The sequence below is a fragment of the Fusarium oxysporum genome, chromosome VI (assembly GCF_013085055.1).
Source record: "Fusarium oxysporum Fo47 chromosome VI, complete sequence".
Classification (NCBI taxonomy): Eukaryota; Fungi; Ascomycota; class Sordariomycetes; order Hypocreales; family Nectriaceae; genus Fusarium; species Fusarium oxysporum.
Genome location: NC_072845.1, coordinates 3,194,734 through 3,215,199, shown reverse-complemented (window position 1 = coordinate 3,215,199; position 20,466 = coordinate 3,194,734). Strand labels below are relative to the sequence as shown.

The following is a 20,466-nucleotide window of genomic DNA, read 5'->3' as shown; positions in this document are numbered from 1 at the left end:
AGCGTTTTCTGGGAGATCGCAGGTGATCATTCCCTAAAGCTTCAATGACCAAGCCTTTGGCTCAGGAACCGATGGCAAACGCTCTGGATCAACACACCGAGATAACTCAAAGTGGATTTAACAGGATACGGAGTAGGTCTAGCACCATTGTCAGAGACGGGAGACTTGGTGTACCTTACCTGGACGGACACCTCTCTGGCATCAAGGGCCCAGCACTCAATTCACTTGCAGTCTGCTATGCTGAGTTTTCACAGCAGAAAACTTGACGACACTCAACTCTCAGTCCAAGTTCCAGATCAAATGTCGCGGGGGTCACCGACTTCTGCCGCCCGCTGAATCCGGTCTTGTCGGTGCTCGCGACGTCATCAGCCAACGATTCTGGCCCGTGAGGACCCTGTCTCGAAGACTACCCTGTTCGCATCAACTTCTTGAACTTGCTGCAACACAACGACGCTGGTAGCGTTTCGAGTTTGAATCAATGGCAATGCCTTGAATTCGAAGGCATTCATTTCCAGCCATGGTCGTCTTGTTGCTTTCATCTGCGAACAATTGCCTCACTGTTTCGATTTGTTATCAAAGCTAACAATGAGCTTATCTCAAACAATCATTGCTTAACATGGCGTCTTATCATGACCCCGCCTTTGTGGTGTTGGCAAGGAACCTCATGAACCACCCAGACCCCCAATTCCGTGATAGCTCGGCGATGCCTGAGGGTGTCTATTGCCATCGGTCCGCCCCAACAGCCATGGTGTTTCAGTTAATGTCATGGCTGACTGTTTTTCGCTTTCCTTTCCAGCCGTTGCAAATATGCGCCTGGATTAGGAAACCTCCTAGTGTCGAGTGAGATATTGTCTCAAAAGCTTCTGAAGTTGGGACTTCAAATGATTCAAGCAGAACACTACAGGAATGGAGCGGCCTCGGGGGTAAAAAGCACCAAAATCAACTGGTTTAAACATTTATTAAAATACACTAAACTTACCCAAGTCTCTTCATCACTTAGGACAAAAGTCCTAGGTTTTCTTGCCTCCCCTTGAGTGGCCCCTAACATTAGTTATCTAACCATTCAGAGATATCATGGTCATGCACTGGTCATTCATTCACAGCTTCCGTTCAGACTCAAGTTTAAGGGTTTAAAAATTCCATTCGATATACTTGTGGCAGCTCTGTAGCACTTGCCAAGCATAGAGCCTTTTTTGTAACTATCCCAATATCCCTTTGACAAACTGCTAAAATAAAAAAACACGATTCGCTCTGCTCTTCGTCGTCGACTTCGCACTCTGCTTGTCGCGAGTCCAGCCCACTTGAGCTCACCAACGCCCTCCAAAGACACTGTAAATCACACACACCTCCCATATAGGCTTATCAGCCATGCGAAATCAATCATTCCTCAAATGCCACATCGTCAAACATGATCCCGTAATAACACCACAAAATGGGTGAGGTTCGCTATCATCTGTATGGTACGGTCGTTCTTCTCTGTCTCCAAGACTTTAAAACAATAAAACAATAAAATATGATAAAAAGAACTAGAACGCTCTGTCTTCTTCAGTCATACAATCATAGAAGAAAGTCATAAGAAGGTCATAACACATTTTCCCGTGTCAGGTAGCTTCGTGTTGTCGGGCGGTGACCAGCCGTGATAGAATGTTAGAGTCATGTTCGTATGCTCAAAAAGGACAAATCTGGGGTCGCTGTTGACCAAGATTGAAAAGGCCTTGTCAACGCTTTCGCTGTGGTAAAACAAATACAACAAAGGAAAAGGGAGCCCCTAGAGGGCCCTATCATATGTTTTGACAGTGTCATAGCATCGTGACTTGAGTAGCAGCATCTTAGTTGGCCCGAATAACAAGCTTCGAGAGGAACTTGTTGGACAGGGAGTCGAAGTCGTAGCGGTCAAACTTTGACTCCTTGCGGGTACGAAGATAAGCCTCTGTGATGGTCGTTAGTACGCGATATATGAACAATACTGTCAAGGTGTACATACCGTGCTTGATGACATGCTGTCTCACTTCAGTCATGGCCTCGCAGACCGAGGTGTTGTTGTGGAGGAGGTGGCCATGCTTGCGTGTGTCCCAGTCGGTGAAGGCAGGGAGCTTCTGGGAGATGGCGTGGAAAAGACCCACAATAACACCAACAGGTGTTGTCTCCATATCAGTGCAGAACTTATTGACGGCAACAGGGTCGGGGACTCGGTAGTGGCAATCGAACTGCATCTCCTCCCAGACGGCAAGGAGGATGGAGGCAATCATGAAGATGGTAGGCCAGTTCTTCATCTTCTCACCACTGTAGACACCAGAGTACAGGGCAGAGAGCTCCTCGAGGATATCCTTCTGCAACTCACGCCACATGTCGGCGAGGGCACACTTGATCTGGAAGTTGATCATGACGGGGGCGACAGTACGGCCGTAGTACTTGGAGTCCTCATCGTCGATCTGACCGTCGAGGTCAACCTCAGATCCCTGGTTCTCAACCATGGTGATGTGCATGGTGAGGTTGTAGGCAAGGACCAGCTTAAGCGACTTTCGGATAACAGGCATCTTCTCCTTGACATAGTAGCGGTGAGCGGTCTTAAGGATCTCGGTGATAAAAGGTGTACCCTCGAAATGGTCGTCAATGAAGTCTTCGAAAGGACCATCAATGTGCTTGTCAAGATACTCAGAGAGTGCATCAAGACGAATACCCTCAGCACCAACGTCAAGCTTCTCAGTGCGGGTCTCGAAGTCAATGGGCTCCTGGTCGGTAAGTGTGGACTCGACCCAGTCAACCGAGAAGCAGCTGTCATCGGCAACGAAGACCTCGCGAACCATAACGGGGAGCGCAAAACCGTAACCGTGGGTGATCCACATAAGAGTCTCCTTCTGGGCGAAACCCTTGACGTTGTAGACCGAGACACCACGGTCCATGTGTCGCTCGTAGTCGGCCTTCCAGTCCTTCATGAAGTAACCAATATCCTTGATGTCGATACGAGTGCAAGGAACTTGCCAGAGACGGGCGTGAGAAGGCTGGCAACCAGCACAGGGCTCACCCTTATCGCAAGTCTTCTTGAGGAATTTGCATCGGAGACAAGCTCGCAATTTTCTGATCTCACTAGCCTGCTTTCTCTGCTCAGGTAGAAGAGGTCCCTTTCTGCGGCCAACCTTCTTCTCAACGGTACCATCCTTCTTGCCATTGGAAATACGTCGAACAACATTCTTAGTAGTGCTCTTAGCAATGGGGCTCTTACGAGGACCCGAGTTTCGGCGGGTAGTGCTGCTAGAAGATGGGGAGACAGATCCGGCACCACTGCCGGGGCTATGACGGCTCGAAGAGGGTTCAGACTTGATAGGGACGGTGGCGACAGCGGTGGCAGCGACAGTGTTGGTAGCGACAGGCTCATGGGTATGTGTGTGAGTGTGAGCGTGGTTGTGATTGTGGCCATCGTTGCTGAAGCAGTTGCGGTGGTTACCAGCATCGACATAGCCGTCAGACTCGGGAGAGAAAGGAGAGTAAGGGAAAGGCGCAATCTCTTCGAAGCTTCCAAACTCCATGGAATTAGCGCCATCGGATGAATCGGAATTGGTTCTCAAGTGAAGAGTTTGGGAAGGGTTGAAGATAGCAGCGCCCTGCGCGTGAGCTTGTTGGAACTGATCAAAGTTGGGCTGATTCCAATCCACCATGGCCCAGCCCTCGCCCGAGGATGAGGGAAGAGACAAAACCTCGAGGTATGTACCGGTAGGCGAGTTGCTTCCGACGCTATCAAGACGAGGTAATCCATCCATCTGCAGAGTATTTTGGAATTCCTGCCAGTCCCCCATTCCGGTGTTGGGCCATACGGCTTGTGTGTGGTCGTCCATTGGCAGTCCGTTGAATGTCGATTCGAGGAGATTGGCCTGAAGAGCAGCCTGTGTAGTCGCGGGAAGATAATCAAGGGGGTTGGTCGGCTGGAAGTTTGCAGGGAAGGCATTGAAGCTCATGAGGGCAGCATCTTGGATGAACTGTGTCATATCAGCAGCAGCGAGGTGCTGCTGTTGCTGTTGCTGTTGCTGAAGGGCCCAATCCGTCAAGGGGTTCACACTTTGCTGAAAAGGTGATTGTTGTAGCGGCGAGTGCTGGCTATGAGGACTGGCGGATTGAGATGGAGGAGAGGACTGGTGCTCCTCCGGGCTCATGGAGGCATAGCCATGAGAGTTGTTTGAAGACATATCGAGGGGAACAGCCCAGTGTCGGGCGTCCTGGGGCATGATGTTTGAAGCAGCCGAAGGACTCGAATGGGTCGTGGCTGTCGAGTACGTTTGGTAAGCAGCGCGATTTCGAGTATCGAAGGTCGTCAAGTCGAGATAGGCATCACCCCCGCCGTTGTTGAAGTCGTAAGTCATTCTGGGCAAAAAACAGAAGGGGAGCGGAGTAGGAAAAGACGGATGATCGATAATATTGTAGGAACTGAGCGGACGACACCGCTCTTTCGTGAAGTCCCTTGTTGAGGTGAAGGGAGGAGGTCTGAGGTTTTGGAGCAGCTGGAGAAGGAGAGGGACTGCTGGAGAAGGCTCAACGGCGGGTAGATCATGGGTTAGTCTCGCTGCTGTGGGCGGTTTGTCGATGGGGGAAGAAGCGGTGAAGCCGTCGGAACATGCAGCCAATGGCCAAGCCACCTGAGATGGAGGCGCCCACCCACTAGAGTGGCCGCTACATAAGCCTATCCGCTGGCGGCGTCCGCGCCAGTGAAGAGCACACGACCCGCTATGGATCGCATGGATCCCGCCTAGCACCTCACAGGCTCACATCCCGGAAACCCTTACTGTACTGGCTGTTCTGCTGCAACCCTCCTGCGCCTCTTCTGGGGTGTTGGACATTGACCAATTGTGGAAGTGGGATCGATGGCATGACAGAACCTGGTTCATCTGTTAAGGATCCCTCGTTGGTGCCATGTAAACACAAACAGGTTTACCCCGAGCCGGGTCTAGCCAACCACCTTAGTAGCCGCGGCCGCCGCCATCGCTCGAAAGCCATGATCCAAGGTTTCGGTTGTCAGAAACTCAGTCTGTAATCAGAAGCCAGTCAAAAAATTCCGAGTACAGACCCTTATCTCGGTGATCATGCTGTTTTTTGCTGTCTATACCACCCTCAGCTCTACCATATGTCGCTCTGTGATTCTGCGATAAAATACCGTAGCATATCGATTCCCTCATGGTGTCAAATGAATTCTGTCCCCGATCCAGTCGAAACTCGATAGACTTCCCATGAATCAAGGACTCGACCTATCACCAGTGATCAAGGCCCTAGTCAGGACCCGAAGGGCCCATAATCCAGCCATCCTCCTCCGCCAGGATAGTAGCTTATAGGCTATGGTATACTATTTTTCACTTGGCTGTCCGCTTGTCAGAGAATCACGATACGTAGCGGGTCTGTTGTGCCAGCAGATCCATTGTGGCCATAAATCGTGCATGAAATCCAGGTACCCAGTTGTCTATGTTCCTGAGAGGGTGACTGGCCTACGATTCTAGTTGATAGATGCGAATTTTCTAATATCGATATCTTCTGAGCGCTCTGTGATCTCTGTGATCCAAAGATGAGGTTGTTTAGTCAATGTCGTGATAAGATTCAGATCTGCTTGACTTGCGCCATCTTATTTCTCTAGTCCCAACCTTGTATTAATTGAGGCCACCCCACCGAGGCCCTTCAAGTGTCAAAAAAGGGCCCGGACCGAGTATGATACAGTGCATTTAGCGCTTCAGAAGTTTCATTCCGACTAACTTTGGCTGGGATACAGTGTGTTCTCAGACTGTCTACGAGCTCGATAATCTGTCATCCTTTGCCATCCCACCAGCTCATCTTGCAGCAAAGCATCGTTACAGCACAGCATTGTTGGTGGTTGCATTGCTGCAATGCAAGCAAATGGACTTATAGTGGCAATGACGAGATAAGTACCAGTAGGATTCACACATCACGAAATGTCCATCTGGCCAATCCCCTTCACTTCTTGTCCTCCTGCATATTATTACCTATCCCGTTCGCCTGCACGTCGTGCATCTCGATACTCCACCGTCTGCTACTATGTAGTGCAGTTGCAGTTCTGCCATAGCCTAGACAGCACAGCAGAACTCGCCGCTCGCCCACTCCGAGATCAAGTCAAATCTGAAGACATCGCCGAGGCCTGCAGGTCATTCTCAACCTGTATAGGATGGACAGTACGGCGGTAAGCCACATGCTGATGGTAACACAACCATGGCAGCATGGCCCTTTCAAAATGTCTCGAGGCTTGGAATGCTGCACCATAATCCTGCACGTGCGATAGTTTGACTTGCTTTGTACCCCCGGTACTAAGGTATGAGTTGTACGGTCCGAGCCATGTCACGCATTACATTGTCTGAGTGACGAGTCTCGGGATTTTGACGGCCTTTACCAAAAGAATGAAGAAGAGAAACCACATTGGCTGGACAGACGAAGCAAGTTGCCACAAAGCATCAGATGTTCATTTGGCTGCTTGGGCGGTAAAACTCCAAGATGGATCATCTTCAGCCGTCTCACCAACCTAGGCAATGGACCGAGAGCCATTACAACCCTTTGCCATGGACACGGCCTCACTGTTTACAAGAGGACAAGTCCAGCGCCAGCTTCGCCGAAGACTGAGACCCGGACTCCACCTCAGGGTCTTGCAAGGGGCTGGCTGGTTTAGTTAAGCTGTCGATCCCCTCAAACACCCCATTTGGCTGTCTGGTGTGGTGGTGATTGCCAGCGAACAACGTCCAGGATCAGTGCAGAAACATCTCCATTCAGGACATCACAGCCAATAGATAACCGGCATTTAGCAGAATCTGGTTTATGATGCTCTCGGGAGGTGCACGATATGCCCCGCGAACTTGAGTTAATGCGGCAAATCGTTCGTCAGCTTTTCAGTTCCCATTCAACCTCGTGGTTCGTCGTTTATTTGCGGATAGCTGATGTGGTTGATCACGATTAAGAGCGTCCATCATTGTCCATTGATTTCTAGGTATTTTGCTTCCACATACAATGTTTGGCTGGGCTGATGAAGTCGCTGTGATTGAGATGAGAATGTATAATTGGTGTTAGGTACATCTCCATTGATGTCGATATTTCGCTCATTAGGCTTTCAATAGTCGTTGACGCATACCATACGTGCTTCCTCAACTGACCAGGCTACCCCAGGCTTGCATTGGCGAAGACATAACATCACAATGCTGAAAGCAGAGAATCGTCAATCGTCGATCCAGTGATCAATTGCATTGATAGCAAACAAGATCAGAAGCCTTGCAAGCCTTGGTTTCTATTTAGTGTCTTGACTAGTAATTTCTGCACGGCAAGTATGTAAAGCATCAGGGCGAGCGAGAAGTCCACTTCTGGCTATCAGCGATCTTGATCCAGCCTGGCCATCTCCCGCGTTAGGCGTGCATACATAGATATATCGATCATGGAGGAGACAAGGAACTACCGGCGATACAAGTGTATCAGGGCAATACACAGCCTGATGTTGTGTCTTCTCAGCCACGTAAAGACGCTGGCCAGCCTCTCCGGAGTAATGAAGCAAAGACTATGGTGTCTGTGTGTAATGTTTCTCAAGCTTAGTAGTAGCACGAGGCCTCAAGACATGGCGCACTGTCTTCTCTGCGACCTGCGGCCAGACCGCAACGCACGTTCATGCTGGGAGGTGGGCAGTGATGTCAGAAGCTCCCTCGAGAGAGCGGGATGAGACAATATCTAACACTAACACACTAAGATTCCGAATCTCATGAACTCGAGGGAATGTAAGCTGACATGCTCCGTATCAACCTCTGACTTCCCCCTGATACAGCTTCCTTAGCTGATTCTTGATGTGTTGACCGCATCTGATGCTACAACCAGGGTTCTCTTCAACACCCTGGCTATTCTCCGTGTGCACGTCTCATAATGTGGTAGTGCCCCCTTTGGTACGTCTCTATATTGAGTCTAGTCCCAGATGGATCTGCGGCCTTATCCACGGAGAATCGATGATGCGTGGTGTAGCGACGGCGTCTCTGATAATTCATGCGGATTAACTAGTTTTGTTTCTCAACAGAATAGCACGAGTCAGGACGTTTGAGAGCAAGGCGCGCGCCAACACTTAATCGGCTCATCCAATGATCAGACTCTGTAGGGCCGAACAGGTTATCAAGGCAAATGGCATGTTGTTCACGATTGGTCTGGCCAACGCAAAGGGTTAACAGATGTAGCCATAGTTGGTAGCTGTCCGTAGTAGCCGCATCGTATCTCCCGGTAGTTCCACAGTCGATGGATTCGATGCGCCGGCTATTGGCAACTCTGTTGCCATCAGACCATTTTTGACGCAGGGGTAGATTTTGACGCTCATCAGAGCAGGGGATAATCTTCGGCGGTGAAGATTTTGACCAAACACTGATGAAGAAACGACTCCATTCCTCGATCCGGATTCTAATTCAGGAGGCTTCAATCAATACTGCCGCTTATCGTGTTGTCTCTCTCTTTTTACCTTTCATCTGGCTGGCCGAGAATATGGAGATCGGCCCCCGACACTCCGCTTCACCTCCACAACATCTCCGAGCCGATCGCTCCCCGCCATGGGCCGTGGGGACGCAAGGAACGCGGAATTCCTAATTAATCCTTCCTCTGTAACATCTGGTCTCATCTTCGTGGCCCTTAGACCATCACGGGTGCGCACTATCAAAATGTCGTGGTCACGTCGATCTGTCGTATAGTTAGTTACGAGGGGCTGAGTTTGTGTTCACCTGCACCGGCTAAGGATCAATCCGGTGCAGTCTGTATTAGTGGCCATAAGCTGGTCACGCAGCTGTGAGAAATGAAACCAAAAAGATAAACTATCATCATCCTTCATTCCTGAGGCCAACATCCGAGGTTTGTGCCAAGTATCTCACATCATGGCGGTGGTTTCTCGCACGTAGAACGTCAAGTTCATCCTTGATCTTTAACCGTTGTACGAGAAACACTAAGTAGTCTCACTAGTACTACTCGATCAATGCTATGTCGTCAGATTCTGCAGTTACACTCAAGATCACCAGTTGTCGTGCAAGTGTGGCCGTTGGCCACCTTAACTGTTGATTGACAACTCACAACTGCTCCACCTCAAGATATAATATCTCCTTACTACACTATCAACATCTTCATCGTGGTGTTACAGTCTGCATAGTATCGGCTTTCATTCATCAAGTTGGATAATATTCTGCAGGTAAACCCAAGGCACCTTGGCTCCTGTCTTCATTGCCTTCGGGCAGCTCTGCAGCTGTTCACCTAGGATGATAGGCTGAGCCCCACGCATGCATGTATATGATGTAGAGCCAGATTATGTAGCTAATAATGGTTCTTTGGGGACATATGCATGTATGTGTTGTTACATGCATCTTGGTCTGGAACCTTCCAATCGCTTTGTGTTTGGCACAGCAGTTTGCTCGAGTCCGAAGTCGTCGAAAGACTGTGACTCATACTTGGCTTGCTATGAAGTTGATGCATTCCCTCCGAGAACGTCCTCAACTACATGCCTTTGAGTGGCTTGACTCTCATGGTATGAGGCGCAGCTATGTAATAATTAGGAATCACGCTGATGGCATCATGTCAAAGTGTATTATTCGCCTGAGGCTCACTACGGCCGGAGCAGGACACATCGACTTCAGGTTTATATCATTGTTCCATCTAATCTACAGAATACCTCGACTGAGGACAAGTGGTTTTGTTGCCAAGTTTCACTGTGTTTGTAATATGTCACTCAAAACATACTCGAGCCGTGTCACTGTGATGTTTGCCACTAAGTCTTCTAAGAGGAGTTCCAGTAATAGGACTTGCAGATTCTATACACGTTTCTTCACAATCAAATATTACCCGGAACCACATAGTACGGCAGTCTATATGGTAGCATGCACTTCGCAAACAGAGAACGTATTAGATTTATGACATTGTCAATATACTTTTACATCGTACTGCTCTGTGCCGGCGACTATCATCGAATATCGGGGGGGCGGGGGGTAGATCATTGAGACGTGCAAACTGGTATCTTGAAAGGGTCACAATCATTAAATGTTGCAATTCATCACTCTGCCGGTCAACGGAGAGACTTGTTTGCAGACTCCAGGTTGCAACTGATCGTCACATACCTAAATCGTGTTGCTTCACCACAGACCTTTTGGTATCGCAGATTCAAGCTAGATAATACGCAAGGATATATTCAGTGATCATATGGAATATCCCTAAACTTGTTGGTTTCGCTTTTCTCGATTTATATCTTCTTGCAAGAGGGGAACAGAAACATACAAGTGCTGGATGTATCAATTGTCTTTTACGTCATAAAAGGATCGCCACGCAAATAAGCTATATTAAAGTCATTCAATATCAGGTTCACATGCTACCAAGATTAAGTCTGTGTTCACCGACGAGTTATTCAGGAATAAACATCTGAAACCATGAAATAACTCATTTACCATTAACATCAACTATGGGGTATATAAACGCAACCGGATAGAAACAACAAACCTGCTGGCTGATCATGAATAGCAGTGAGACTTTTGAGAACCATCAGCATGCAAGACCGACAACTGATTGACATGAGAATATGAGAGACATGTTAGAAGAGTGAGAAAATACTAGCCCTACAGGGCTTTGAGGATCCTGCAATCATCAGCCAGGACAGATGAAGAAATGTGTTGACAAATCTCAAAGTAGACAACAAACCTCAGTTGAGGTCTTTGTTAAGGTTGTTCTAGCTCTGTCCTTACATGGGACTCTTACTGTCCCAAGATTCGGCGCACGCCATAGCATTGATGTGCATGCTCAGCGAATCCTTCTGTGGACCATAGACGAGTCAACAGCGCAAGAAGAGGTCGATAAGGACCAACATCCACAGGCACAAGCTCGGAAAGCGTACTCTGGGGAAGCACGCCTTGCATGTAGTGGCTATAAGTGACAAGGCAGCCCTGGCAAAGGACACCTTTATCAGTGCCAGCATCTGAGAGGGATGGGAAACGGATGGAAGCCATTCCGCCAAAGTCATCCTCTACAACCTCGGCCTTTCTTGGTAGTCTTGAGAGATCGCAGCCTGGAGGATCTAAAGGAGCCTCATGGAAGTGCCTGAATATTGCAGCATCTTTCATGGACGTTCTCCCGGGACGATATGTTGGCCTCAGTCTGGTCAGCTTCTCTGCCGAGCCATGTATCTCTAGGGCAAGCTCCTTTGCTTGCTTGACGCTGACAAGGCGTTCAGCCTGCTTATGCACGAATTGGAACCTCAGACCAAAGGTGCCAGGAACGCTGTGCATAACAGGAATGCGTTGGAGATCATGGTCAGTGAGACTAAAGCACTCCTTCGCCATAGCCGGAGACGTCATCCGGAGAGCCTGGTTCTCATAGAGACACTCAAAACAAACCCTCTCACAGGTTGGCAGGAAGAGAAACCCCCCAAAAGCGAGACACGAGACACATTTGCTCTGCCGGAGAGCAGAATGAAGCAAGGTAGCAGGATGGTAGCTCAAAAGATGAGTCTGTCCCAATACAGCCAAAGCCTCGGGAGCATGTTGGACCGTCTCCCAATACACCGGCAGGTCCTCAATCACATCCTTTCCTAGAAGAGAAACCCGCGACAGGCGGGACAGAGATTGGAAGTCGAGGAGATCAAGCACAGACAATAGAAGCTCTGCGGGGAGACAATCCAATTGGCCTAGAGAAGAAGCCAGAAGTCGTGGCTGGTTGGAGATGGATGTAGTGGATGGGAGCAATCGATTCCGGTTGGGTACATAGCGAATCATGCCCTTGAACTCTGATTCCTCGGTACGGGTGAACTGTTGGAGGACGTTGCAGTGTGTAGCCATGGCGTGTTATTAAACAATATGTGACAGTGTAGTTAAGTTATACGACAAAGTTGGAAATCTTTCCGCACAATGATGCAAAGAAGAACAAAAATTATAGAAGGACACTAACTTAGTAGACGAATGGACGACACTAGACTTATAGGTTAGAAGAGAAAAGCGGTAAAATAGTTGCACGAGTGAGTGCTCTTAGACCTCTCGAGAAAGGCCGAGGTTACAGGCTGTGTAGAGACTGACTCAGCAGAGTGAACCGCTCAGATTCCAGGATTTAACACAGAAAAAGCAAACTTGGAGTCTAGGGATATTGCTTGGACTGGACGGATACGCACAGCTAGGTGGGCTTTCCCTGCATGGGCATCAATTAAGCGCGGGGTCTGATGTGGTGTTGGGGGCACTAAAATAAGTGAGGCTCTGATCTTGATGGAGTATAAATCCGATTTTCTACAACCTCACAACTACCAAGCTGTTTGATACAACTAGCGCTATATCCTATACTCTGGTTCTTTTCTTTTCTCTCATACTCAACACATCTCTTGCTTGTTTTTATGACAGATACCATGAGCTGTCTACTCCAAGGTCCTTGTCTCGGCTATGTACCATGGATGATATCGTGCATATGCCCCGGACCGGTTTGACAAGCCGGTCTTTGAGTTCCGGACATGTCCCCACCATGAAATGTCTAACCTAAGCATGGGTGCATATTGGAGCAAGATGCCATGCCACTGCACCAGAATATCTCGTGGTGTTTTGTTCCCGCGGAATTCCAGAGTTTCATAGGGCGTTATCAGCGTATCAAATAAGAGTGTTTGATCTGTTTCTTATTATAATAGATTCCGCGGTATGTGTACTTCCTCGGATCGGCCCTTTGTTATGCTTGAGTGACATGACATTGGATGTCGGCAAACCAACCGGCTTATACAGTTGGTCCTGCAGACCTGCACAACGCATCCATATTCTGATATATGTTTACAATACAGAATTACTAAACGAGGTAAAGCTATCAACCGGGCTCGAAAATGAGACTGTCCCAGGCTTGTTATTTGCTACCCAGTTATTAAACAGATCCGACAAGTCACGATACCATTATTCTTCAATTACTCATAACTGTTCCTCGACACAGCTCTGGCTCTCGTAATTCTACGTCTTTTCCATACCGACTCACAACCACGCACGTACATGGCAAACATATTAATTAGACAACTCCATCACAACATCAAATGGTCAATCATATCCCCCTCCATTAATTGATCGATCTTCATTAGCGCCCCCACCAACCAAAGACAGTGAGTTGGGGGTTGGCTCGGTTCGGGCCAAGCTTCGGTCGAGAACTCGGATTTTCGAAGGACATTGCTCGCTCGACTCATTCAACTTCCGTGAGTAGCGTCGGACTTTCTTTTTCGTATGTCTCTCAATATTTGGGATCTGCGTCGTCCCGTCTTTGTCTCACCTTGTTGGGATAGTTAATCCAGTGAAGTTCTCGTAAATGTGCAAATGATCACGTCCTGCTGCAATAGCTACAGTAGTGTGAAACTGAGCCGTCTGAAACCGAACAACTCTTGCACGACTAGTCAACTAGCGCAACACTTTTTTGTGTTGAATGTGTTATTTCTTCTCTGAGACTTACAGGCCAAGTTAATCGGAAACTTACCTCCGCCTTGACGTGCAAGTTAGAATACCCTAGCGTCGGTACTTGAGAACCATGCTCTATGCAAAAACTGCTTCTAGAAAACCTGCTAACAAGAATTTTCTGGCTGTTTCGGACCGATACATGTGGCGTGCAATGGTTTGACGGTGGCCGAGGACAGGCTGTGATGTTCTGGCTGGAAACTGCTGTTTCTGCTCCCTCTTGCAGGTTCAAATACGGCTGTTGTGTGTTGGAGGCGTTTTGAGTTTGCGTATCTCATGTTGTATCTGGTCTCCTGGGCTTATACCCGAGGTCTCTCACTGACTTACAAAACACCAAGAATTGGAGGGTCCTGCAGGTTTGGTGTCGATGTCAACTATTATAGTTGTAGTATCGATGTAAATTTATAATCCTTTCTCTTACTATTCCCTCTTGAAGAATACTCTGCACGATCACTTGCGCATTTGAAAGGTTCCGATCAGCGGTATGTGGGTAAATTTTGCCTTGGCTTCGTTCGCAGACACCACATATCATTCATGGTATTCTTCAGTAGATACCAGTGTTTCCAGAGCCAATTGCTTTAGCTGCCGGTTAAAGTTAGAAAGCCTGGGCTTGACAGTGAGTCTCTGGTTCTTAACTGAATCTCAGAAACTATAATGGGTCTGGATTCTCAAAGACGGCTGAATATCGCCAAGCTACTTACAACTATGCCAAGACAAGAAGTATCAGAAAGCCTTGAACATTCATCTACGAATTGATCTAAGTAATACTAAGTTTAGAAACACTATGGTTCATTGAGTGCCTCTTTGCCCACACGCAAAGTGGAGGTAATTGAGAATTCAATTTTATACCCAATGAAAGATCTGAATACATCTGCTGACTTTAAAAATACTATAATTTTCCTGGCCTAGTTTTTCTTGGATGTCTACCTATGTCGCGAGAGAGACTCGTCTTCTACGTAGAAGTGGCAAAAAAAAGAATGTTGAAGGCTACCTGCAACTTCCCACTGAAACCCATTTATGATGTAGCCAAGTATACCATCAGCATTGTGGAATACAACCACAGAATGATATTGGTCCCATAACAGTCTCCTGAGATAGTTCTTGTTGAATTGGAAATCAACCTCCCAATTTTCCACATCGAGCCTGTCTGAATGCGCAGGTCTGTAGGGTAGGTAAATATGCATAACCTTCAGTGACCAGGTAACATGGCCGTTCCACAGGCAGTCATTTTCCAGTTTGTTCTTAATTTCTTGTACTCAATACTTCTCCTGTTGGGTTTCTTCCTCTTTGGTGTTAGAAAGTATCCAGAGCTGTGGTGGTTTCAAGCTCATACAGTTTGTCTGTCTTTTCAACTACAACATTGACGTTTCTTGAAGTCAAACAAGTCACGCAATACCTCAAGCACCGCAGTCCAACCGATTCTGCGTCGACCATTACCAGATCCAAGCTCAAGATAATAGGGTTTCCAATGTTAAAATCAACACAAACTCGAGGGAATCGACCTCATGGCATGACCTGTCGTTGGTACTAAAGTAACCAACAAAGAGAATGCCCCGCCAAACGCATATTCTTATTGGGCACAGGAACGAAATCGTCCACTTGAACCAATATGTGGGGGTAAGATGGGATTGTGAGATACCATGGCTTGGAGAACAATATCAGCCCGACTTCTCATTGTTAAGGCAACGCAAATAAGGCAACGGGATATAATATAAATATTGGTTCATCAACTGAGTTATGAGAGCCCGTTCTCGTCACACACGCCCTCGACCTCGCGTTTTATTTCCACGCATCAACAACAGCAACAGCAATACTGTCACCAGCAATATCAGATCAAACACAAGAATGGCTTCAGCTGCAACAGCGCCACAGCCCGATGTTGAACTATCCATACCGCCTCTCTTCACTACTGAGCCTCTCATCCGCGATAGCCTACCCACAGAGTCATCGCGTGTCCAGGATGCAACGATAGACGAAGTCCTACCTTTTCTTCAAGGTGAAGAATTCGACTACTGCAACTCCCACGGTCTGCCCCATCTGGACCGTCGCCTCCATGTAAAGTTTTTGCATAAGCAACTGGGAAAGCTGCCCGCCGCTTTCACCACCGCTGACCCCAGTCGGCCCTGGTTCTTCTACTGGTGTCTGTCTGCTCTTGTTCTCCTAGGAGAGGATGTCATGGAGTACCGCCAGAGACTTGTCGATACCGTTCGACCTATGCAGAATCAAGATGGAGGCTTCGCTGGCGGGTTCGGACATACCTCGCATCTCGCCACCTCCTATGCAACCGTTCTGTCGCTGGCCCTGGTCGGCGGTGAAGACGCCTACGAGGTCATCGACCGTCGAGCAATGTGGAGATGGCTATGCTCACTCAAGCAGCCCGATGGAGGGTTCCAGATGGCACTCGGCGGCGAAGAGGACGTCAGGTATGTGCATGCTGTACCACTACACCATAATACTCTTCTCTGCAGCGCGGCGATCAAGGCCCGCAGTTCCCCATCGGTCTCATGCCGTGAACCCCAAGGACGCATCTACGATCACTTCCTTCTAACAAAGTTGCAGGGGGGCTTACTGCGCGGCCGTCATCATATCGCTACTCAATCTACCTCTTGAGCTATCACAGGACTCTCCTGCACGATCCGCTGGCCATACTAGTCTATTCACTGGGCTTGCAGACTATGTACACCGATGTAAGTGACGCACGAAATCCCAAAGTAATGATTCCGTCTCTGATCATCCACCGTAAAGGCCAGACGCACGAGGGAGGCGTGTCGGCAAAGCCGGGCATCGAAGCACATGGTGCATATGCCTTTTGCGCTCTCGGATGCCTCTCGATTCTTGATTCTCCACATCGTTCTATCCCGAGGTATGCTTCTCCCTTTGTCTAACCACTAATGTTGTGACATGGAAGCAGTGCAGCGCATGCTAACCTTGTCTTGATGTTTCTGTTCTGTAGGTATCTCAATGTTCCACTGCTTATCTCTTGGCTGTCTTCGCGACAGTACGCCCCAGAGGGTGGTTTCTCAGGTCGTACCAATAAGCTAGTCGACGGTTGCTACAGTCACTGGGTCGGAGGATGCTGGCCCCTCATCGAGGCTGCACTCAACGGACCCGGGTCCGGCCCTGGAGGGGAAGAGGCCAATTCAGGCGGCCACGCGCTCCCTGCGGCCAAGGATAGCCTTTTCAGCCGTGACGGCTTGATCCGCTACATCCTTTGTTGCTGTCAAGACCAGTCTAAGCGGGGTGGTCTGAGAGACAAACCGAGCAAGTATGCAACTTGGTGGCCCTGCATCTAGAATTTCTGAATGAGCGCTGACTCGAGCCCAACAACAGGTACTCTGACGCCTACCACACATGCTATGTACTTTCTGGCTTGAGCGCAGCGCAGCACAAGTGGAACTTGGATGTTGCTCGACCTCACGAGGCAGATGTGACAGGCGACTCGTGGTCCGTGACACCGTGTATGGATGGTGAACAGATCTTTGATGAGGAAGATCGAGTTGCTACCGTGCATCCTGTCTACGTTATTCCGCAGCATAAAGTGGAGGATATGCAGAGTTACTTTTCGTCCAAACATGGCTTCTAGATCAAGTAGCACTCGTGTAGCGCTGGATGGGGCTTGGAAGCCATGAGAAAAGAGAGGCCATGCAGCTGAGACATGTTACTTTTCAATGTACTTCATATGTTGGGAATCTTGTGAGGGAGTATATTTGAAATACCGAGGATTGATGCATTGCTCGCTCGGGCACACAGATCTACCAACTCTGTGGCAATCTAGCCCAGACAGAGATACATATTTTGGTAGCCAAAGCATGACATGGAACCTGCGTCGTCGAGGTTGGACAAACTGGGCTTATCCATCTTGGATCAGAGATACAGCACACAAACAAACATGGACCGCAGTGCATGCATGAATCAGAGTCAGAATCAGTGGATTCGCGGGGGGGACATTCAGCTTCTTCACACACAAGCCGACTTTGATGGCGCCATGTCGTGTCGTCAACAGGCATGACAGAGTAACAGTGCAGCTAACATGCATTTCGATCAAATAACCAAGGCTGTATGCCTGGCTGAGTCACATACTTCTGGGACATTGAGTGCTTGAACTTTGCTCCACTGTAACTTGATCCTGTAATCACAGAAAACCGTATTGAATTGAGACCTGCATGAGAAATCGAGACCAATTTCTATAAGCCCGCACAAAGAGATGTATTCTGAAAGGATAGGATAGAATAGAATTGGATTTGGATTTCAAGATAATTGTCACTACTGGTTAGTTCCTAAAGAGCCCAATCTTATATCTATCTTGCATTATGATGAGGTCAATAATGAACTGTGCCTCTTTCTCTAATACGGCTTTCCCACCAGCGACACTCCCTCTTAAAACCCGCAATTAAGTCCTGAAAAGACTCTTCTGCGGTGTTATTCAAAAGTTTGCTTTGAAGTTACGCTTTGTGAAAGCCAAATCGGCACAAACTTACCGCGATATCCAAGATGGCAGCATTTTACAGAAGGGAGCACGTTCAACCATCTTGTCCTCAACAACAGCAATTTAGCCACTTTCAGGTGAGCAGTATTAAAGCGTGAATAGGACTGGTTGGATTATTTTTATTTGTCTGCACATCAGGATGAACCCCCGTCGTTGCTCTGTCTGGTGAAATGTTGAGTACGAAGCCATAATATAAAGGACTTATATGCTCACTTAAAGTCTAGTTTTTACTAGCAACTACCTAAGAGAACCAAAAAGTCTTCAATCATACCGTCAAAAAGTTATTGGTCATCCTATCATCCGCCAATGCCATGTCATAAGTTCCTGGCTGAGTTCTAGAACCAAGTGTCCACCCTCCATATGAATACAAGCACTTTTATCAAGACTTGTAACTTGAATCTGGCCAAATATTCATTCGTTACAGATGAACACTTTGCCCATGAAGGAGCATGGTACAAGCAACATCATGTCGGTAATATTGAAGCTGTGGGAGCCGTCCATGCTGAACAGTCTGGACTATGTGTCAACGACAACCAAGAGTCGTTGGCTTCCAGCTGATGGCGATTAGATACGCCAGACAAACGGAAGCCTCTGCACTACCTTGAAATCAATATCAGATATCCCATTGCATCACAGTAATCTTACAATCATGGCTGAGCCAGTGTCACTGCATTCTTGGTATGAAATCGGCATGTGCCACCTAAAACAAACCCGACCAGTACTGGGCTTCTAGATCTCACCATCAGATGTCGTGAAATTAAAGTGAGTTCTCTTACGTCTGTCAGTCTGGTGATACAAGTGGCAACTAAGATTTGAAAGCAGACAGAAGCAGAAAACGCAACATCTGGCTTCTCCTTGAGAAGAGCTAAGAGCATAATATTACATCACGTTGGAAATCGACATTGTGCACTATTCCTTCTCATAAACGAGCCAAATAGATGTGATAGGATCAGGCCCCTAACCTTCATTCTGTATCGGAGTTAAACTCGAGCTGACAGCGCTCTTCTACAGTCTAAACTATCCTACGGATGATGTCTCGTTTAGGACATGCTGCTTAAACTGAGAACAAGTCGATCTAGCCCGCCTCGAACGTGAGGGGCGTTTAAATAGTTATCTCAGATAGTTCGACAGCATATACATGATCAGACGGTTACAGTTCTGCAAGTCGTGTCATCCTTCGAGACCAGAGTCCTCTATCGTCAAATTGAAGAGGCCCAAGCACCTTGATCGACCGGCAAGACATGACCGAGCTGGACCCTGCTGAAAACTTCGAAGTGTACTACCGATCATGCGTAATAAGTTGTCTTGTCGTCTTACCTGCGGATTGAAGGCCGTGAGGAAGGCCCAGGGCTGTCCAGGTTACATGGTGACCGTAGCCACAGAGCTTGAAACTATGTAGTTTACCCGAACCATTTGTAATTCTTGTCATCGTTGTTATTATCAATTCTTCTAACGGACAAGAGATGCACCCTTGTTCCCTATCAAGTGGGCCTTTATGAGGACAAAGAAGATGAGTGTGAACTTCCACAAGACTTTGAGAGACACCACTGTTCTATTTCCCTACTGTGGAAATCAGATATCTTGGTTGGTAATATGGGACCTTGACAGACCAGGCGTCTAACCACCATGAATAGCCTCAAGTTGCTCATGTTAAGGGGACCTCAAAGGAGTCTCATGGCTTTATAGCTCTCGCTTGCGGTTGGTTTACTAGCACTAGGTTGACAGCTGTCACGGAGCTCGAAAAGCTTAAGGAGTGAGCACATGTAGAATTACAATGGCGCGCTGTATATTAATGCTCTTCTCTCTACCGTCGTCGCCCATCATGTCAGCAATTCCGAAGTAGGTACTGCCCCTCGCCCCGTCTCTCACCAATGCTCTCTGTCAGGAAACATGAGGCTAAGGTCGGCAAAAAAGGGAATCAACGACATACGTGGGGCACCCACAACCGTAGCCACATGGGACCAGCAAGCCCTCAAAGTTTTTCTGACGTGGAGATCTCACGATCCAGTCGTAGTAAGCATCCCACGTTTGTTAGGGTTGCTACCGGAGAAACAAAGCCATGCTAAGCTACCATGATTCGGTTTGGGAGGATGATATTAGTCTCTTGCTCGTTGCTGCTCCCGACCGCATAGGCGCCGCCGCATGCATCACAACTGGCGATACGCTGGAGGTGACAAAGCCAGCAAAAATGCGTCAAGTCCTTTTCGTCGCTGGCGGTTATCAAAGTTTCGGATTCAACTTATTTTGTACAAGAAGTTTGGACCCAAACCCAAAACACTCAGAATCTCCATTCATCATGTTCTAATTTGGTGGGCAGCATCTTGGGACGTGTCGACATGTCATGGGGTTGCCTGAGGCGGTTGGACGGTCACGTCAGAGCTAACTAGCGGCACCCAAGATAGAAATTCTGGAAGAGTTCGAATTGTCGAATCGTTGTTCGACGTTGGAAAGCTCCAAGCTCGCTCCGTCATGGCTCGCGTTTGCATGGGGCTCCCTTGTCCCTCCACAAAGCCCACAGAATCTTTCGAGGGACGAATTTTAGCATCATCCCTGTCACGT

General features: G+C 48.1%; 3 protein-coding genes across 3 annotated transcripts; 1 reads left to right on the top strand and 2 right to left on the bottom strand.

Annotated features, from left to right (window-relative positions):
- Nucleotides 1-1,591: 1,591 nt before the first annotated feature.
- Nucleotides 1,592-4,545, bottom strand: FOBCDRAFT_43685 (uncharacterized protein). Its single transcript, XM_031185921.3, has 2 exons — nucleotides 1,985-4,545; nucleotides 1,592-1,930 (listed from the first exon to the last, which is right to left on the bottom strand). Exons 1-2 carry the CDS (start codon nucleotides 4,353-4,355, stop codon nucleotides 1,830-1,832), a joined length of 2,472 nt encoding a protein of 823 aa, XP_031037056.2. The 5' UTR covers nucleotides 4,356-4,545; the 3' UTR covers nucleotides 1,592-1,829.
- A 5,737-nt stretch (nucleotides 4,546-10,282) lies between these two features.
- Nucleotides 10,283-12,101, bottom strand: FOBCDRAFT_226703 (uncharacterized protein). Its single transcript, XM_031185923.3, has one exon. The coding sequence runs from the start codon at nucleotides 11,796-11,798 to the stop codon at nucleotides 10,719-10,721; it is 1,080 nt and encodes a 359-aa protein (XP_031037058.2). The 5' UTR covers nucleotides 11,799-12,101; the 3' UTR covers nucleotides 10,283-10,718.
- Nucleotides 12,102-15,266: 3,165 nt separating this feature from the next.
- FOBCDRAFT_203370 (terpenoid cyclases/protein prenyltransferase alpha-alpha toroid) lies at nucleotides 15,267-17,004 on the top strand (the record flags this gene model as incomplete). The annotated part of the gene is made up of 5 exons (XM_059609055.1): nucleotides 15,267-15,844; nucleotides 15,981-16,108; nucleotides 16,167-16,284; nucleotides 16,375-16,686; nucleotides 16,752-17,004. The coding sequence occupies 5 exons, from the start codon at nucleotides 15,267-15,269 to the stop codon at nucleotides 17,002-17,004; spliced, it is 1,389 nt and encodes a 462-aa protein (XP_059465181.1).
- Between the last annotated feature and the right edge of the window lie 3,462 nt (nucleotides 17,005-20,466).

Excerpts from the sequence above, each read along its gene's own strand:
- FOBCDRAFT_43685 (XM_031185921.3), bottom strand. The coding sequence starts at position 4,355 with ATGACTTACGACTTCAACAACGGCGGGGGTGATGCCTATCTCGACTTG. Across the intron at positions 1,931-1,984 it reads ACAGCATGTCATCAAGCACG|AGGCTTATCTTCGTACCCGC; the intron begins GTATGTACACCT and ends CGACCATCACAG.
- FOBCDRAFT_226703 (XM_031185923.3), bottom strand. The coding sequence starts at position 11,798 with ATGGCTACACACTGCAACGTCCTCCAACAGTTCACCCGTACCGAGGAA.